The 14,892-nt window shown below is 38.8% G+C and overlaps 1 protein-coding gene across 2 annotated transcripts; it reads right to left on the bottom strand.

The window, feature by feature from the left end:
- Window positions 1-195: 195 nt before the first annotated feature.
- On the bottom strand, window positions 196-12,430 carry ARHGAP11A (Rho GTPase activating protein 11A). 2 transcript variants are annotated; one of them, XM_021539288.2, is made up of 12 exons: window positions 12,302-12,430; window positions 9,891-9,961; window positions 9,447-9,543; window positions 8,665-8,915; window positions 8,032-8,192; window positions 7,782-7,928; window positions 6,741-6,815; window positions 5,944-6,111; window positions 4,576-4,711; window positions 4,149-4,257; window positions 3,257-3,404; window positions 196-2,866 (listed from the first exon to the last, which is right to left on the bottom strand). In XM_021539288.2, exons 1-12 carry the CDS (start codon window positions 12,428-12,430, stop codon window positions 1,278-1,280), a joined length of 3,081 nt encoding a protein of 1,026 aa, XP_021394963.2. In that variant the 3' UTR covers window positions 196-1,277. The 2 variants fall into 2 exon arrangements, with proteins under 2 accessions (XP_021394963.2, XP_021394964.2); XM_021539289.2 differs by lacking the exon at window positions 6,741-6,815.
- Window positions 12,431-14,892: the final 2,462 nt, after the last annotated feature.

Here is a 14,892-nt window from a genome sequence, read left to right as displayed (position 1 = left end):
GCTGATAAACTATACTGCATCATGCCTTTTGATAGGTATGTATTGGTAATTCTCACAACTCAGATGAACAAAAAGGACAGCCAGAACAGATTTACTTCTGGCTTCAGTGTTTTCAGACTTACGAATTTTGGTGTCTACGGTCTGCATCTAACAGCATAATCTAACTTTCCAAGTCATTATAGAAGAACAAGCTCAGAAAAAGGAAAAAAACAATGGTTTTATTAAAACCAAAAGTATCCAGTGCTTCAGCTCTAACATTTTGCCAATAAGCAATTCACACATATAAAAAGCTAATGAACGGTTTCAAGTGTTTACTCAAATAATTTTACAACTGATGAAAGACAGTTTTCATTCCAAAAGATGTAAACATTTGCTTGTGCAAATCAACCTTTAACACACTATGGCTTCTTACATTCATCTCTTGCAACACTTTCAGCATCTCAACTCAGCTTCTGCACCACACAGTTAACATATTTCTACAGCTCTAAAAATAAGTTAAAACTCCCCTCTCATATTAAGATAAAACATTTTATTACTCATAAATGAAAATACTTGGTACCTATTGCAGAACACAACACTGGATAAAGTTTTAAGACCCTTCAATTCTTGAATAAACTGCACATTAATTTTCCATGTGTTCTAATAATTCTCCTGTGTGTGTGTACACATGGATTATATTTTGACATTTACCTACTAAACAAGTAAAATACGCTCCCAATTTACTCCAACAAAAATTAAAAACATTGTCTCAAAAGAAATAGAGCTCATATGAGGTTCAACTTAGTTGTATCAAGGGGTGCTACAATACACTTAAAACTAAAAAAGTAAATAAATTTAACTACTAATGCTCAGCATCAAAATACTTCCTTTCATATGTCTGTCAAATTTGTTTTAAATAGGTGAGAAATTGTTTTTGAACTTGATACTTAATCTAAATACTGCAAGAACAGTTGTGGGAGATGCAGCATGTTTTCAGACACTGAGATAATCAAAACCTGAGATCTAACACAAACATTTGTGTTAGATTATTTACATATTAAGAGTATTTGTTTTATAAATCAAATTAATTTAGTTGAACTGACTAGCATTTACAGAGGTTTCCATAAATTAAGAAAACCTCAACATGAAACAAATTGCAATTTGTACATCTTCACTACTCACTCATTTAAAACAAATGAAATATTACAAACAAAAAACTAGAAAAAAGCCCCATAAATTTAGATTTTTCCCAAGGTTAACCAAGCTACAAAGAACCCATTTAGCCATCACATTTGATCTTATAAGTCTACTGGCTTGGCAGTTGGTAGTAGTTTTACTTCAGATATTGGATTCTTTGGAGAGCCTCTATAACGAACTCTTTCTTTTCCTGAAGCACTTCTTGCAATCATAGATTTTTCTGGTGCAGCACCTGGAACACTTATATTTGCATTAACTTTCAAACTGGATTTAACAATTTCATGATTGGTTAGATCTTCTAGAACAGACTTTGATGGATGAACAGTTGCTTTTTGTTCACAGATTCCAACAGTTCTGACAGAACCATCAGGCTTGTCTGATGGATTTAGTGGCCTGTACCATGATTTGGATGCTAAGTCTAGCTGCTTACGAGCTACAGAAGCTTGGTCATGTGTGCTTTCACTCCTGCATGGCAAAAGCATGGAATTCTTTGAGGGCTTTTCTGTGCAGGGGAATAGGGCAGAATCATAGCTCAAAGATTTAACAAGTGGTGAACCAACACCACTTGATTTAACCGTCTGAGAGCTTACAGATGGTCTGTTAGCCTCCAAAAGGGAATTAATTCTTCTTATAGACTGTCTAATTGGAGTACGTTGAAACTTCAGAGGCGGTTTCGTTTTGCTTGCAGAATTTGGATCATTTAATGAAAGCTGATTGAACCACTGTATGTGGTCAGAAACCTTCCCATGGTCAGAAACAGTTGATATTTTAGTTAAAACTTTATCCGAATTTTCATCTTTCAAGTATTGGCCACTCATTTTGTTTTGGGATTTAGGCAACTGCGGAGTAGGCAGCTGTCCTGCCAAAGAAGGTTTAGCAGTACCCCCTTCTGAATCATGGCACTTTACCATACAGTTTTCAACTGTTTCTGAGTGTATTAATTCTATTTCCTCTCTTCTTGCAGAGAAATCTGATTTGTGTAAATCATCTTTTGTTGAATTGTTCTCAACAGTAAACTTATCTTTCTTGGCTAGTCCTTGAGGCATAGGAAGTTCTTTTACTTTTTTTATATCTGGCTTTGGGACCTGAAGTTCAATCTCAATAGAAGTTCTGAAGTTTCTTTTCCCCAAAATGTCAATTTCCGCTTTTTTTGATTGCTGTTTATCAGCAGCAGAAGATGGATTAAATTGGTGCAACAGCTGTCTGGATTGTACATTTGCTAGACTTTCAGAAACTTCTTCCACTAACAATTCTTTCACTGAACTGAGCCCTGAGGGACACGGAGTTTCATTTAATATTTCACTTGGTACAACTGAGAGGGATGATTTTTTATCACCTATCAAATTGTGGAGAATACTCCCAGATGCAGAGAAGGCTTCCTTGACTTTCAGTAATGTTTCTGTAGTTGAATTACTTTCATCTTCACACAGCACAAGTTCCAAGTTGTTGTCTTGTTTGCTTACAGTTGCAGACTTGAATTCACCTGGAATAACTGATGGCTTTCCAAATATCAAAACAGATTCTGAAGAGCTGACAGATTCTGAAGAGTGACCAGGCAGAATTTGCTCATTCTTGCTGACCACCTGAGAATCCGTAACAGCGGGACTGTTCCATGACATTCGGTGAACTTCTTTATTGTGACATTTTGGAGTCAGCAAGTTTTCTTCTGACTTGCTTACATTCCTTGAACCTTAAAATAAATACCACAGCATTTAGGAATAATTTATTGTGACCTTAATAACTATAGACAAAATTCTAACTAAAACATAATTATCAAAGCAGCACTGAATTTAAAGATGCCATTATGCCCTTAAATTTCAGAAAAGTAAAAAAAGGTTAGAGTATTAAATGAGAGGAGATGCACAATTTCACTTAACTAAGAGAGCGACTAAAATACACTAGAAACACAAGCTTGTTCTAAACCAATTCTTTTTCCCAACAAGCCATTAATATACAAGTAATTTTTGATTTAGCTAGAAGCATACTTTTAATCCAATTGCTTTTATACTTTTATCCATAAAGTTGCTTTTGCAAAGTAAAAATAGTTTTTCCTATCTAATATATTTGGTTAGGCAATCACCTTTCTTAGGGAATTTTTCATTGACATATGGGCTGAAGAGTACATCTCTTCTTGCACATTCAGTTTTGCTTTCCAAACCTTGCTGACTTGCAAGACGCCGTCCAATATTTTCTGATCTACTGCCAGCTGCACATCCCGATACAATATTCTTGAACAAACAAAAAGTGTGAATTGTTTTTATATAAACTTGTAATTTGAAATCTCATTTACAGAGGAAGCTTCAGCAAACCACTACACAAATCATCCACAGCAGCCTTTTCTTGGCTGTACTTCCTCTTGCCTTGAGTCTCTACAGACCTAGGTGGAGAACAGCCTCCCTGTAGTCAGACAGACTTAATCACACTGTGAACAGTGACTCTGTGCACAGACTCTGCCAGGTCAGACACTCAGGAACTGGGAGACCCACTGATCACAAGCGTGGTGGGTTGATCCCAACAAGCAGGCAAGCTCCCATCCAGACACATGCTCCCTTTCCCCATTCCCCAACAGGATGAGGGAGAGAATTGGTAAGATGAAAAGGAAAAGGGACACACCAACACCACAGACAAAAAAACCTAAACCCACACAGGATGCAATAAATTTCCATTAATTATCCCCATCCCAGTTTTACTGGTGAGCTTAACATTACGTGGCATGGAATTCCTTCTTGGTCAATTCAAGTCAGCTGCTCCCTCCCTCAGCATCTTTCCCCATGCCAACCAAACACAGTACAAGCTGTTACTGCTTGTATGCAGTAACTGCATAGCTGTTACTGCTATGCAAATAAACCTCAAGCTTCTTGTACTTCACAGCAAGAAGGTTCAATTAACGCTGAGACCCCTCCATTACAAAATACATCCTTCCTGCTCCTGAAAAGCAATGCCCCAAACTTTGGATAGGACTGGGTACTTACCATTTCTTTGTTGCTTTTCCCCAAACCAAATTTCAAGCGTAAAGATCTACGAACCATTTCTTTTCGGCTTATCTTTGGAGAAAAACAACCTGTCTTTCCTGATTCAGCTCTGGAAGGACATAAGAGAGGAAGGGACATAAACTCTTTAGGAGGACAAGGAAAACATCCTGACATTTATTTACAGTTATTTCCTCCAGTTTTACATATTTTATTGCCTTCTTGCCTACCTTTCTTTAATAGGCACAGAAAGCTATACCAGATCCTATTTTGTTTTGAGCTTAATTTTGCAACATCAGAAGATCTGGCGGTTTTAAGATTACTATAAAAATGTACCAAAACCACTACTTTCGGAGAAAGATTGAGGTCATTATTCAAGGGGTCTAGACAGATGTCTCCAATTTATCTTTAGGTTTTGAGAGTTAATTACCTGTATAGTTTTTTGCTTGCAAGTCTTTTACTTCTTCTATTCCCTGTACTGGACACATTATTTTCACCCATGGTTGAAGGAGATAGTGAGGTTTGTGACGACTCAAGACACACACAAGGACTTGCTTCAAACTGAACTACAGGGACAAAATTGTATTTGTATGAACTCAAAATAGTCACATATTTTTCAGATAAAGACAAATTAAAGCAATAAAGAACAGGTTTTTCAACAGCACAATTTTTTTGCTTATTTTGTACAGTGCTGGCTTGAAATTTGATTTCCGCCTTAAAATTAAACAAAGCTGTTGCTTGTAGCATCCATAGAAGCAGCTGGACTGCAATAAATTACATGCTACAGATATCACTACCTCAAACAAGTTTCCACAGTATTATCATCAGATCAGTTCCTCAAAGTTAAGAGCTCAAGAAGAAAAATTAGACATAGTCTCATTATTATTTGCAGTCTTATTAGACATAGTCTAATTATTATTTGCATACCTAGCCAGAACAGCTGGAGCAACAGTGAAGAAAACGGTTATGTTTTTTACAACTGGATATTTTATGAAACACATGCATCACTGCTATATATAAAAATGTCATTACTTTTGCTTGCTTATCCAAAGAAACTAGAATTTCATGGAGAACATTAAATGATTTAATGAGAAAAGCACTAAGTCTTATAACAGTCATTTGAAGGGGGAAAAAAAAAACAAGCAAAACAGCCAGTCTAGAAATATCCTTCCACCCTAACTTCAGTTGGCAGCACATTAAAGAATGAAATAAAAATAAAACAGGATTCTCAGAATAGCCTGATGGTTGGAAGCCCTCCAGTAGAATAAAACAGTACTAAAGCATTGTCAAACAAAAGTAAAATTTTCTCTAGACTTTCGAGATGTAACATCTGGAGGAAAAACAAGAGGTGATAGGACACAAGAAAGAAGCTTTATAAAAGCAACAGCTACATTTCTCATAGAGCTTAGATCAGCTATTTAAGTATTTAGGACATAGAAGGCTACAACTTTCAAAAGGTTGGAAACATAGGCAGTCTTGATGGATTTGTGCACCAAGAAAGAAACAGGAGTATAACCTGAGTGATCAAAGAGAGCAAAAAAGGTAAAAGGACATCAGGACTGGAACTATGAGAGATTAATAGAACAAAAAAAACAAGCAAGAGAATCCGGCTTTTGCTCAATCCCTGTAACATGAGTCACAATGAACATACACTATTTACCAAGATGGGGAAGTAGTGCAAGGAACACTTGAGCAATAAGCATCAATGACAGACAAACAAGAATAAACAGGTCCACTCTTAAATTAAGAGCCACCAACAATCACTATAAGCAGCAAAGAAAGCGTCATGGCACTGTACCTGATGCTGGTGTTGAGATGCTGTTAAATATGCTACTTGGTAAAAACTCAAAGGCAAAATTATGCTTAAAAGAGCGTCTCTTCTTGCTGGACAACCCCTGAGAGCAATCAGCTGGAAGTTTCCTCTTGGTACTTGGAGTAAGGACCACCGGAGTCGCTGATGAAAGGACTGAAATTAAGGAAATCAAATTTGCAGTAATAGGTTAAAAGTTGGAGAGGTTGTTTTGAGGCTTTTTTTTTAACTCTGAAAAAACTTATTGCAAAAGCTTAGCCAAAGTGCATGCATTTTGAACAGGCAAAGCAATCAGTATAGCTGAGGGTTTGATTTTTCATTTTGTTGGGTTTTTTGCAAGTTTAGAGTAACCAGAAAGGAAAATCCAAACCCACAGATCAATCAAACAGTACAGGTATTAAGAGGAAGTAAATGTATAGTCATCTGCTGAAAGTTTTAGAGAAGTAAGTGTGAAAGAATTTTTGTCCTTGCAGATTCATTCCAAGGATAATAAAATGCTGCACTACTGCATTGAAGCCTTAGTGGGTCATTAGCTAAAAAGCACAAGTTTGGTGGGGTAATCCCCAGAGCTGAACCACACAGCCCACTACTGCAGTTATTGTAGCTGCTCCGAGAATTACAGTAAATGCAGTATCCTCAATAAATATGTATCTATATTCCATTTCAAACAATTTAATCACTTAGCTTCAACTAAGTTCTTTCATTTTAAAAAAATATTGAATATAGTTAACAAATCCAGAAGATACTGCATGGGCTTTACTCAGTACAAATACACCAGTACCTACCGCTTCTGTCTTGTTGAGGTGTAGTGGAGGGTGTTCTGTTAGATTTAAATTTATTCAATGCTCCACTAACAATATCTGAAACGCAAGACACACCGAGCAATCAAATTTAAATGTGAAGCCTGTCTTGCTCTATTTTCAACTCACATTTAACTCTTTTTTTTAGTGAGAAAGAAAGCAAATCAGTTTAAATGGTTGTTTTATGTACAGAATATCATAACCCAGATCTTTCCAACCACATAGTTTTTATTGCTTTCACAATAGCTGAAGAAATCTATTTTCCTTAAAAAAAATATTTTAAAAAACCAAACAAAAATCCCAACAGAGCAGAGAAGTACAATACACAAAAAAAAAAAAACAAACAAACAAAAAAAAAAAAAACCCACCATGCCATGGCATACCATGCAGTCATATAGCCTTATTTCAACTACTGTCAGGTTACATGAGCTAAATAAATACCTATGATTTTATAACCATACAAAAAAGAACTCGGAATACACCATTTGATTGTCCATATCTGGCAAAAACCCACCTTAACCCTGCTGAAAACTGAAAAATCCTCACCCAAAATCCCAGATCCATGATACCAGAGCACACAGTATCGAATAATACCCAATTCAGATTTACACTTCAAAACACAAATTAGCTACACTAATTCAAAACACACTTACCATCTGCATCCCTGGTTTTTCATGACCCAACTTCTCAAAGTATATATTAACGTACCATTTCAAAATTAGCAACAACAACAACAAACAAACCCTCTAGCTTTCTGCAACAGGATCTGAAGTTGACTCAACAAGAAGCCAGAATATTAATTTGGCTATAAAAATCCAAAATAGCTTCTTTAGTAGACAACAGAGTAGAAAACTGAGTAAATATACAACAATGTGATTACTGAAGTCTTATATACATTTTTCAAATCAAACCCAACCAGTTTTGAAGACATCTGTTCTACATGTGGAAGAAGCAAGTGGTTAGGATCAGACTACCTGAAGTCTCAATTCTGTTTTTGGTTTTGAAAGTTTCACAAAACATACCTACCCCCAACACTTCGGTGCCTCCTCCTCTTACATTCACTGGGAGATTCATTTTCACTGTCTTCCTGGCCCCACAGTGAGGGAGTAGATTGAAAGACATTAACACCCAACATTGAAGGAATCTTTTCCAAGATAAATTCTGGTACTTGTCCTGGAATAGTTAAATATTTTTTTAAATGATTCTTAAAAGTTGAAAAGAAAAGCTGTACACAGGTTGTGCATTGAGACATGTTGATAAGCATTTATCATCTTACCGATTTCCGCCGCATGGTCAATAAGTGTTTCCACAACAGCAGCTTGCAAGCGAATTTTTTTTTCTGTACTAGTGGACATCTTTTCATTTTCATTTGAGTGCAAGAGGTTGGGAGCGAAAATCACTGCCAGATTACTGCTATCCATTCTGTTTTCATTGGATCTTAACAAGAAAAGGCTTTTTAAATTCAAATTATCAGAATATAAACAGTGGAGAAAAAAAAAGACCAAATAAGACAAATGCAGTTAAAAAAATAAAACGGACTCATTCACTGGAGTGCTTATATACCAAGATGAATGTATACATTTATGCATTCCAAGTCAGATAATTGCACAACTATTTTACTGAAATCAAGAAGTCATAGATCCCCCCTCAATTTTAGGGAATGCAAGGTATCAAATTATGGTAATTCTGCTGAACAAAGATTGAATAAAGTGAAGTGTCCAGTTTATTAAGTTTTCTTCAAGAAAACTGTGGATTTATGAAATAAAATACTATGACTGAATTAAGTGAATATCTGCAGATATGAAAGTTAAAAATGGCAAACCACTCGCAGAAAGTTACAGCACTTGCCTGGACAGAGAAGTAGTTAAGGGAATTCAGAGCTGTTTACAAACACGTTCTTTACACTGACCTTAAGGACACAGTTCTCAGAAAGTTGAAAAAGTATCTCAAAGCTGCAATTGTTCTGTCAGCCATCAAACAGGACAGCAGCATGGTTGCAGTTTTCTTCTCATTTCCAAGCTGCTGAGCTTTTAATAGGCCTTCCTGCAGGTGAGGTGGAAGGATGGGTTCTGGCAGCTCTCTAAAGAACTGTTTGAGAAGCCCTGCAACATCACATGGCAGTGCAGCTGAGAGGCAGTTTTCACCTTGATCCAGTTTGCTCTGAAATTTTTCATTAAGAAACACGATTTAAAGTCTCAACATATTGTCAGATTTCTAAACTTAGGCAGTAAGGCTGTAGCCCATGTCACAACAGACAGCCATACCTTCCCAATTGTTAATTTCAGCCTTGTCATGTTTTATTCAACTACATTATATACAATGAGACACAGGCAATGTTTGTCAGACGTGTATTAATCTAGAGTTTTCCCATCTTCCCTCCACCAGGAGAACACTGCCAAACAAATATCCTCATAGCATCCAGTGTGCACAATTACTAATGAGTTTGTTCGGTCCCAACTATTCTCATCATCTGGAAGGCAATATATTTAAAAGACAAAAACAAAAAAAAAAAGGGGAGCCTTCTGGACTAGATCTCCTATCATTTCTAGAGCAGGCAATGTTACCAACTTGAATATGACTGAAAAGAGTCCAAAAATTAAAATATTAGAAAGTCCAAAAATTAAAACATGACCAAGTGAAAATGCAGCCTATTAAGAAAAAAAAAAAAAAAAGAGCTGCTTTAGAGAATACCTTTAAGGCTTTTAAGCGAACAAGAGATCCAGACTTTCTGAAGAGTCCCTCAGTATGAATGTGTTCTTCCAAATATCCACATGTATCAACGAGAAAGCTGAGAAAAGAACAGCAACAGTTATGATGCTCAGAATAAAGCTTGGGTTTTTTCCACAAAAACTATTTCATCATTTTTTGTAAAACTTCATATATAGAATAATTTTCCCCAATGACAAGAGTATAAAAAAATACAGCTGAATAAGAGCTCTGAATTCTCTGTCCAACTTCTGCATCCCTCCTTTTCCACCTGGAACTATTCTTATAACCCCCAGAAGCTCTAGCAGGCATGGAACAAATATTACATTCCTTCTTCAGACAAGGGTCAAAAGATATACACAAATATTACATTCCTTCTTCTAATATAAAGAGAGCAAAGCAAAATCTAAAAATACATTGTTAATTTACCTTGGAATATAACCATATTCTGGCACAAGTGATTGTGGCAACGCATGAAAAGATATTCCAAAGATTTTACCCTGAAATACAAAATTCAAATAATGTCATTCAAAAGTTGATATAATTATCAACTATATAGTACAAAGAAGCACACATTTCACAAGTAGACATAAGGGTAGTTAAGACAGAAAACAAAGTCTTTCAGATAAGAGGCATTGTCTGGAAAAGCACTATCATCTCCAGAGATCCAAACCTGATTCTAGTTGCAGGTAACACCCTAGATGATTGTGAAAGAGTAGAAAGCTTTTCTGCATTGTGTTTTACACTTCTTATTTTACAAAAAGTTAATTTTCTTGTAAGACTCACCAATCAGTAAAGGATATGAACCAGATTGTTTGGGAGTCTCATGTTAGTTTTTCAAATTAATTATACCTTCTTTTTCTTAAAAATCAACACAAGACAATTTAAATACCTTTTACTTTTTTTAAATAAATTTTTCTTCATCTCAGACACTCAATGATTAAACTGTTGAGTTTAACCTTTTGGGAAGGGTTAAACTCAACAGAACACTCTAGACAACTGTTCTGAACGTCATATTTAGCACTTGTTCTTAAAAAACTGATCTCTAATGCCTTATAGGAAGACATTAAAGTATGTTACATGTTAGAAAAATAAGTAAATCTCATCAGTCATTACTACTGATGCTCATCCACAGCATCAACAACTTCTACATCCTACAATTTCTACTTTATGTTTTTATACTCCAGTTTACAGAATCTGCAAGCCAGTCCCTTTCCCAACCAGAAGAGGACTGGGATTATGCCCAACTTGTTCTTAGAGCTGAATGCAAACTTAGTCTCATAGCTGAAATTCAAAGTGCTGTCCGTGTTTGGAAAGCGGTTAATCAGTAACTAACCCCTTGCACCCAATCTAATGTATCCTACAGAAAGCAAATATAACAGAGTCAGGAAAGAGAAGCAACACATCTGTCATTGTGTTCCAGGCTGTTAGTAAAGCTACAAAAAGAAAATTAACTCCAAGAGAGAACATTTCTTCTGTATGTACAAGATTACGTAATAGAAAACTCCAGTGGTTTGGAATTCGACATTTAGAATTCCTAACTAATATCCTCACTTCACTAGGTTTTGTTTGATGTATCAGAAGTTGTGACTTCATTTCTTCTTCTTAATAAATAAGCTAATAAAATTATGTCCTCTCAGAGCAGAACTAGGACATCCCTTGGCAAAACAAAAGTTATTCTGTAGCTTTTCCTACCTTGCTCAGTAGTTAAGTACACATTTTCTTCCTTGCACACAATTTAAGCACTATAGACAGCAACAAAGACATCTTTTACCAAGACATACATATTATTCACAGTTCTTATCATCTTCCCTTCAAATGGAAAAGGAAAGTCTAGAACCATGTATTTGACACTAACAAGGGGAAGAAAACTAGTTCTAACTTTACCCTTGCTTTCTCCCTTTCCAAACAACCCAGTTCAAGCATGTCTTCCCAACTTCTTTAGTTTATATTGACCAAGGATTACTGCAGCACTGTGTGATGTCTTCTCAGTCTTACAGAAAGCTCAGTCTCAAGATGTTTAGCTCTGTGCCATACCAGTTGCACAGAGATCTTGTTTAGGACTTGACCATGCTGCACATTTTATAAATTAAAGAGTCTACCAGAAGATCAGCATTATCTAACGGATCTCAGTGCTGGCATCCATTATAATATGTCAATTTTAAATAACAGTCCTGAGACAGAAAACACTTTTTTCCTTCATCATATTTAAGGCAATGGGAGAGATTTCATTCCTGAACCACTGGCAAATTAAGGCAAGAGCTGTCTGTCCCAAAATACTTAGTCATGCCTTATACTAAGAAACTAGGCAAATAAAGCCCTTCAAAAAAACCAAAAATCTAAGAAACCAAGTAAAAGACACACAGCTTTTAGAAACAACACCGTAACTATATTCCAAGAAATAGTACAACTACTAAGATCTGAATTCTGTGGTGAGTGACATCAATCACAGTGAAGCACCAGACGCTCTCGCACGGATCAGAGGCGCCCGTGCGTTTCGCGGCCAGCAAGCCCGGGGACAACAGAGGAACACAGCTCCCCGCCCCATCTCACTCGAGCGCCGAACCGCCGCGGCGGGACACCCAGCCACGGAGCCGCTGCCCTCCTGAATCACAGCACGGCGGCCCCGGAGCACTTCAGGCTGCAGGAAAGCGAAAAAAGCTCTTTTCCCCAGGGCAGGAGGGGATGTCCTGCTGGGGGCTGGCAGGAGCCGCGGCACGGGAACGGCACTGCTGCGGAACCAGCGCTGCCGGCGACAGGAGCAGCCGCCGGACCCGTGCGAGCTTCGGCTCTGCCCGCCCGGGAAGCGGAGCCCCCTGAGCGCCCCCCGCCCCGCTCACCTCCGCCGGGGCAGCTCCCGGTGTCTTGGCCGCCGCCAGGCAGCTCCCGCTCTTCACCTTGATCCCGTACGCAGCCCGGAGCTCCTCCAGCACGGCCAGCCGCACCAGCCTCCGCCTCTGCTCCGCCATCCCGGCGCCCCCCGCCCTCTCCCGCCCGGCCCCGCCGCCCCTCAGAGCCCGCCGGGCGCCATGGCGGCCCCGCTGCCGCCGGACAAACCGCGCGCGGCCCCGCCCGCGCCCTGATTGGGCCGCTCGCCGTTCGAAATCAGGCCCCGCCCGCCCAACGGCCGCGCGGGCTGCCCGCCGCGCCTGCCTCCGAGCGCCGCTTCTGAGCCCACCCGGCCAAGGCCCCCGCGCGCCGCTCCCGGCGATCGCGCTGGATGCCTAAGGGCCAGGAGGGGTGGAGCAGTGGGAGCGGCTCAGAGCTGCGTGCCCGCACCTGTGTAATGCTTCCATCCTCACATCTGTGTAATGCTTCCATCCTCACATCTCTGCCTCAGCCCTGCGTGCCCGCACCTGTGTAATGCTTCCATCCTCACATCTCTGCCTCAGCGCTGCGTGCCCACATCTGTGTAATGCTTCCATCCTCACATCTCTGCCTCAGTGCTGCGTGCCCACACCTGTGTAATGCTTCCATCCTCACATCTCTGCCTCAGCCCTGCGTGCCCACCTCTGTGTAATGCTTCCATCCTCACATCTCTGCCTCAGCGCTGCGTGCCCACATCTGTGTAATGCTTCCATCCTCACATCTCTGCCTCAGCCCTGCGTGCCCACCTCTCTTCCATCCCTCCGTCCCCACGTCTGCCTCATCCCAGACACATGCCCGCCCCTTGCCTCCCCAGGTGTGCAGCGGTGCCGAGTTTGGGGATGGTTCAGTTGGTTGGTCACTCGGTAACATCTTGTCTCTTTCTCTGAAAATAAGCTTCAAATAAAAACAGCTGCCCACCGCAGTTTTGGGGGTAAACTGGACTCTTCCACCGTACCTGATAGCCGGGGCATGTCAGGTACCAGCACAGAAAAACCCTTGAGGTTCTTCCCATCTGCTTCCGTCATTGTCATTGCTTTCCCCGGCATTACCTGGGTTCTCTGCATGTCTGCCCGAGGCGATCCATTATTTCCACCATTTTCTGCTGACAAAGCAACACGCCAAATTCAAGTGACACTTGAGCCATTAGCAGCAAGTTTGGTTTGTACTTTCTAAATTTTGAGTTCCCTTGCCCGTTCCATACAGTGAACTCAAGACACCTCGTGCAGCAGAGTCATTCTGGGCTTTGCACCCTGTTATTATAGGAAGAATATCTTCCTTTTTTCCTTGTGTTTTTGGTTTGGTTTTTTGGATTTTGTTTGGTTTTTTAGTTTTTATTATATTCTGAAGTAACTCTTCAGGTGCCAGCAACACTACAGTTAACCAAATGCAGTCTTTCTGTGTAATGAGAAAAAGGCACTGTACCAAAAATAAGCTTTCCAGCTTTTTCAAGTGTTCTGTTACTAGTTCAAAAGTGAGTCTTACTTCACTGAAAGACTAAGATTACCACAAAGCTTAGACACAGCTAAGCTTTGTGGTAATAACAAGCTCCTTACAGTACTCTGAGCACTTAGGGACACAAAAGCTAGAGAATAAAAAGAGAATAGCTAAAATTTTTCCAAATGTCAGTGAAATGTAAAACCTCTTACAAATTATATAGAAGAAAAACTTAGCAGCAGTAATAAAAAGCAGGTTAGACACAAGTTTTCTTAAGTAAACCCCCATGATTTTGATTATGGATGTCAAAATCATGTTATTGTACAAAAGTAATATTCCTCTAAATGTCATTTTAGTGTAACCTTAATGTAAGTATTATTATCTGTCCAGGTATCAAAACGTCCTGGCATTGAAATGGCATGAAAATACAAAATTTCATCTCTAAAATATCACTAAATTTCTCGAAATATGGGAAAAATAAAAGTAAAGGAATCAAGTAAATAGCTACCATAAAATTTAATTTAAACAATCTCTATTCCAACTTAGCATTTTGTAGTAATGATGAATTACACAAGAGGGAGCTGTGACTGGATAAATATATCACAGCTTTTCATATTGAGCATTTTCTTTTCAGCATCCACTTAAGAAGGAACAGTTTATGATAGCATGTACTGCATTATTTTTACCAAAAAACGTGGTGTGGGTAAATTTTTTACCTTTTGCAGGAGATTTTTAAAGTGACAGTATTATCTAAATTTTGTCAACACCATTTGTCAAATATTTTAATATTCTTTTGGTGATTTTGGCATGTTTTTTGTTTTATTTGCAGGTAGAGACTGAAGCAGGAAAAATTACTTTGCAAATAAGAACTATAGGTTTGCAACCAGTTGTAGCATCCCAACTCAAATCTATTACACCCGTTTGAAATCAAGTTAGGAAAAATAAACAATTATTTGGCATTGTCCTGAGGTGACTTTATGATGCTTGTATCCCCAGTTGTCTGTTCTGCTTATGCTGGATGTTGAGTTCTGTGCTTTTAAATGAGATCTGAGAGTGAAGGGGTGAGAAGGAGAAGCAGTGGGATGTCTGAGATGGCCATATTTAAAAACATAAAAATAGGAACTTCATC

The sequence above is a fragment of the Lonchura striata genome, chromosome 6, assembly GCF_046129695.1.
Source record: "Lonchura striata isolate bLonStr1 chromosome 6, bLonStr1.mat, whole genome shotgun sequence".
NCBI classification, from domain to species: Eukaryota; Metazoa; Chordata; class Aves; order Passeriformes; family Estrildidae; genus Lonchura; species Lonchura striata.
The sequence above is the reverse complement of the archived record's forward strand: the minus strand, read 5'-3'. Positions and strand labels throughout refer to the sequence as shown.